This window comes from Pteronotus mesoamericanus, unplaced genomic scaffold (genome assembly GCF_021234165.1).
Source record: "Pteronotus mesoamericanus isolate MK-2021 breed Mesoamerican mustached bat unplaced genomic scaffold, CSHL_Meso_final contig_256, whole genome shotgun sequence".
NCBI lineage: Eukaryota > Metazoa > Chordata > Mammalia > Chiroptera > Mormoopidae > Pteronotus > Pteronotus mesoamericanus.
Genome location: NW_026555108.1, coordinates 1,387,800 through 1,393,799, shown reverse-complemented (window position 1 = coordinate 1,393,799; position 6,000 = coordinate 1,387,800). Strand labels below are relative to the sequence as shown.

Genomic DNA, 6,000 nt, shown 5'->3' with positions numbered 1-6,000 from the left:
GTTGATAGTTGTGAGTTTGTTGCCATTTTACTGTTCATAGTTTTTGATCTTCTTCTTTTTCTTAGATAAGTCCCTTTAACATTTCATATAATAAGGGCTTGGGGATGATGAACTTCTTTAACTTGACCTTATCTGGGAAGCACTTTATCTGCCCTTCCATTCTAAATGATAGCTTTGCTGGATAGAGTCATCTTGGGTGGAGGTCCTTGCCTTTCATGACTTTGAGTGGTTCTTGCCAGCTCCTTCTTGTCTGCAAGGTTTCTTTTGAGAAATCACCTGATAGTCTTATGGGAACTCCTTTGCAGGTAACTGTCTCCTTTTCTCTTGCTGCTTTTAAGATTCTCTCCTTATTTTTAGTCCTGGGTAATGTAATTATGATGTGGCTTGGTGTGTGCTTCCTTGGGCCCAAATTCTTTGGGACTCTCTGACCTTCCTGGACTTCCTGGAAGTCTATTTCCTTGGCCAGATTGGGCAAGTTCTCCTTCATTATTTTTTCAAATAAGTTTTTAATTTCTTGCTCTTCCTCTTCTCCTTCTGGCACCTCTGATTCAGATGTTGGAACATTTAAAGTTGTCCCAAAGGTTCCTAAGCCTCTCCTCATTTTTTTGAATTCTTGTCTCTTACATTCCGTTCCAGCTGAATGTTTATTTCTTCCTTCTGTTCCAAATAGCTGATTTGAGTCCCTGTTTCCTTCCCTTTACTATTGGTTCCCTGTGTATTTTTCTTTATTTCACTTTGCATAGCCTTCACTTTTTGCTCTATTTTGCAACTATACTCAACCATTTCTGTGAGCATCTTGATTACCAGTGAACTCTGCATCTGATAGGTTGGCTATCTCTTTGTTGCTTAGTTATATTTTTTTGGGTTTTGATCTGTTCTTTCATTTGGGCCATATTTCTTTGTCTCAGAGCACCTGTTACATTGTAAGGAGCAGAGCCTTAGGTATTCACCAGGGCAAGGCAACTCACGTTGCTGCATTTTGGCACTGTCTGGATGAATGTTTCTTCTTTAACTCCTTGGTTGTTGGACTTCCCTGCAGTTCAATTTTCTGGCAGTTCTGGTTTTTTTTTTTAATTTGTTGTCCTTGTTTTGGTTGTGTAAGGAGGCAAAGTGTATCTGCCTATGCCTCCATCTTGGCCAGAAGTATCCTTCTCTGCTTTCTTGTCTGTGCTCTCTTACCAAGGTTTCAAATAGGCTTGAACTTGCAGGTAACAAAGAAATAGTTCTTTAACGTGCCAGATGGAAGGACTCTGTGTTTTAAACAGGCCTCCAAAATATCAAGTACCCCTCTTGTATCCTCAACTACCAAAAGAGCCCATGAGGTCTGTGTCTACGTTTCCTTGCCTAGTGGACAGGTTCAAGCCTGGTCTCAGCTCTTTATTTTCCTCTTGCAAATTTTCTTGGCATTTAGAAGATTTTTGACACCTATGGGCCAAGAGATGGTAACCACTATTCTGACTTTGAGGCTTCCTCTGGGACAGCATTTTCATTTCTAAAACACAAGCTTTCAGGCTCCACAAAGGATAGGCAGACCCATTCTATACCTACTCTTCTCCCCACCACTGAGTGACTTTTGTTCCAATAACAGTCTCTACCTTCCAGAGGTCAGAGGAGCCATCAAAATAATCAAATTCACTCTTACAGTATTCTAACAAGTACTTTAATGTACAGGAATTTCTGCTTAAAATATGGAGAACACACTCACATTCTCTTCAGTGTGATTGTGCCAGGAATTTTGCGGACTGGCTTCCTGAGGAACAGAGCTCTGAGTTCAGAAGTTAAAGTTGCTCATGGCAACCACCATCCACCTACTTTTCCAAAACAGTTCCTTTCCAAGAAGAATCAAAATACAATTTGGATCTTCAAATCTCACCCCACCCATTTCCTCATTGTGCCCATGTTCTTATTCCTTAGTTTAAATGTAGATTATCCTCACAGCTCACTTAGCCTTGATTCAGAGTGAATGTGCCTAGGTCCTGGAAAGCAATAAAAACTTATTCAATGTGTTTTATTCTTGGTATGTACTTTGTGACAAGGATCAGTTTTTAGAAATTTCCACATCTTCCAAGTGTCAGTCAGTGAGTGAGATAATCTAGCCATTGAAATTTGTGATATATAATACTAGGGGACTAGCCAAAGGTTCTCAAGTAGAGCAATGAAAGTTAAAGGAAAAGAGAATGTATAGCATTTCTATGTAAATAAATAAGTGAAAAAATACCCAGACAAGTTTGATTCCATCCTCTTCTGCCTACCACCCATGCCCCTTTTACAGTGGGGTCAGCTGCTGGTCCATGGCCTGCGGAGAAAGCATTCCAGATGTGCAGTTCCAAGATCCAGCTCTTAGTTCTTGAGGGACAGAAGCTTAAAGCTGTCATCCAGGATCGACCTCCTGTTGCGCCGTAGCTTTTTTTGACGATGTTGGTACCAGACCACACCACCAAGAGCCAGAGCAATGAGCAAGAGAATGACAACTATGGCAATTAAGACAGAAGTCAGCATCTCGATATCCTTTACAGAGATCTGCATGCCCAGCATCTTCACATCACCTTCTGTAAAGTCTCTGGAGATTGCTGGTGAAATGGAACAAGAGGGAAATGGTCACCCTGTGCTGGATCATACTCCAAAAAGACACTTGTAATCTACTCCTGAAAGAGGAGAAACAATTCTATCCAAATACAACAGAGGAACTGTCCCTATCCTTCAAAATGCCAGCTGATAAAAACAGATTCAGAGGTCATAGTGACTTGGAATAACAAGATGTCACAGCTGAGGAAATCCTTATTAATCATGGAGGCCATAATCCCTCTTTGAAAAGAGCTAAGACTCAGAGAAGAAATAGAGACTATAGAAGAATAGAGACCATAATGTAAAAACAACAACAACAACAAAACACCCTGGATTTGGTTTGCATGGTTCCAGAGGATAGAATCAAGAACAAAAAGCAGAAACTCTAGGGAAGAAGCTTGACCCAATGACCTAGCTTATCAATGTTCACTTTGACCATTGGACCATGACAACAGCCTGCCGCTGTGCTGTATGGTCTCTCGCCTCTTTGAGTGATGATAACTCTGATGTCACATTGATCTTTCAGGTTAAATAGTTAATTGTCTGAGTTCCTGGCATGCAAACTTTTAATGATCTCCAATTAACCTAGGGAATGAAGCTCAGACTCAAGCCAGGCATTTCAGCTCTCACAATCAGGTGTTAGCAACTCATTCTTTGTTCTCTAGAATAGGTGATCGTCTTTCAGACCTCCAAGACTTTCTCATGCTGCTCCTTTTACCTGAAAACCCTTTCTTCCTCCTCACTTTCTATACCCAGGTTAAATGTTACACGTATCTGTAAAGCTTTCATCAATTCAGCTTGCAGTTAATGCCCTTCTTCTGTGTTCTCAAAGTATCTGTACTGTTTGTATTCCCACAACTTACTTGCTTGGGCCACATTACCTAATCCTTCCTCATTTCTGCACTTCAGTCATCTCTTTTTTAAAAGGTAGATAATAACCATTCTAAACTCAGAGGTTTATTGTGAGGTTTAAGTGAGTTAGTGTTTATAAATATTTAGCATAGCACCTAGAAGACAGCAAATGCACAGTAACTGATCACAGTTATTACTACTTGCCTTTTTAAAAAACACATAACATCTAACACTGCACTTAACTGTTTCTCTGTCTAATTCCATTTTTAGGCACAAGTCTCTTGGAAAGTAGTATCTATGTCTTACTTCTTTGGTGTCCTTGACACTCAGAAAATGTTCAATGAATGTTTAACTGGATGAACATATGTCCTTACAAGAGTGAGAAAAGATGAAATATATACATATGTATGTATGATGCTCCACTCTCTCAGTCTCACCTTACTTCTTCACAACCCCTTCAGGATATGTCCTAATTCCCTGATTGTCATTTTATAAGATACATAGGCAGATCATTAGGAATTTTCCAAACACAGCTGAAAAGCCTCCAGACTAAACTAATAATCTCTAATATTCCTTCTAGCTCTCATCATTTTTTTAATCTTTCTGAGTCTTAGTTCAGGTACAAATGGGGTCAAGAGTGAAAGTGCTATTTGGACCTAGACTGCATAGAACAAGAATATTTATTTTCTTGAAGGGAAGAAATGACTGGCCCTACAGTGTCAACTATTTGATATTCCATAGATGCAAGAATAAAAATACCTGGTACAGACTCCATGGTATTTGTTGTAGTTTCATACTGTTCCTACAGGAATTTATGTCTGTGCTACAACTTCTTCATGCCCAACCCAGCAAGACCTTGTATTTTCTTGCCACTCACACATTAGGTGAGAGGCTAATATATCAGCCTTCAACTCAGGAAGCTGAGGGTGGGACCAGAGCAAATAAACCTAATGAGGGAAGCTGAACCTGGGATTCTCCCAAAGTCTTGCAGAAATCACACAATGCTCTCTGCTAGTATTTTGGTCCATCTTTCAGCCGTGTGAATCCCATATTTTATAGACACCACACCTTCCCACAAATGCACACTGTGTATGACTACCTAGTCTGTGCATCACTTATCCTACCTTTTCCAATCTCGTTGGTGATGGTGGTGATAATGCTTAAGTGTTCTAAAGAGAAAAAAAAGACAAGAGGTTAGTCCTGTTTTCTTACTATCAACCCACAGGCTCACTATGGGAGGTTGGCACTGGTTGGAGGAATCCCTGTGCCATAGTAATAAAAAATGATGATACCTGGAATTAACTAACTTATAGTCAAAATCAATATTGGTATGGAAATTTGATTTTGAGTAGTGACACAAAATTTGAGTGAGAGCATAGGTTTAGGAGTCCAAAAGGTAAGTCATCCTTCTGCATTACTTATGTATTTATTGGCACTTCCTCTATCCCCATTACTACTCTTTGCCACCCTTTCCACCCTCCCTTCAGGAAGTCCCTACATATTCAAACTACATCCATATATACTCAACCTCTTCTCAGAATACTTCTTTCTCTTCTTGCTTTAATGAGGCAGAATACTTCTCTAAGGACTATTGTTCCTTTACATACATTCAGTAGTGCTTTGAGATTATTGTTCCTCTCCTTTTTTAAAGATCTATCTGTTTTGAGGTTCATTCTATTTAGATAGAAAAACCACAACTGCTTCTTGTCACTGTTACCTAGCAGTTCTTTCCATTCATGGAAGTCTTTGGTACCTGGCTCAGTCTTCCTCTTCCTCAGTTCTCACCATGGGTATTGACCAATCATCCAACACTCAGGCCTCACTGTTCTTTGACCTCTTAATTCCAACAAGTTTTTCACATCTACTCCAATTCTATTAACTACTCCCATGGTCACATCGAACTTTTTATGCAGAACTGCTCCATCTCAGAAATTTAAAATTTAACAACATTCCACTTTGCTTTTTGTACCCTAATGCTATTTATTCCATTTCACTTGTTATTTCCTACCAATGAAGACTTCTAGCTCCTGGACTCTTCTGGTTTTTATACAGAGCCTCCCAGCTTTCTGCTGTCTTTTCTTCTATTCTTGGCCAGGCTATACTCCATGTCCTGTCACCTCAACTACAAACTTACCAGGAGTGTTATAATTATCTACAAAAACTCCAGTAATTATAATTTTCTGTATTTTATCTGGTATGCTAAATGCTGGTGGAGAAAAATCACACAAATATAAAGATCAGTATTCTTTGTGTCCAACGTTAAGCCCTCACTACTGCCTGACAATAATTAATTAATTTCTCATTAATCAGAGTAAACTTTTCTTTCCCATTTCCCAGAATGGTTATTTCAAACATTTGGCCATTCTCTTCAAGTCCCTTAACAAAGCACCTATCCTTTACTCTCAGCAGATGACTCTTTCTCTTCTATCATAGATGGAAAAGAGACCATATGAGAAAAATATTCTACCTTTCTGTAAAGCACCTCACCCAAACCTACCCATTGATGTTTTTATTTTCTATAGAAACAGAAATAGAAAATTTTCTATTTGTCTCCCTTCTTTTAGGTGAAACAATGACCTTACT

The 6,000-nt window shown here is 39.2% G+C and overlaps 1 protein-coding gene across 1 annotated transcript in view; it reads right to left on the bottom strand.

Moving 5' to 3' along the window:
• Positions 1–2,340: 2,340 nt before the first annotated feature.
• Positions 2,341–6,000, bottom strand: part of HEPH (hephaestin) — a 59,905-nt gene continuing 56,245 nt past the window's right edge. The window contains exons 20-21 of the mRNA XM_054574199.1: positions 4,542–4,586; positions 2,341–2,570 (exon numbers count right to left, since the gene is read on the bottom strand). Of these exons, the coding sequence (XP_054430174.1) occupies positions 2,341–2,570; positions 4,542–4,586 (275 nt within the window). The remainder of the gene's footprint in view (positions 2,571–4,541; positions 4,587–6,000) is intronic.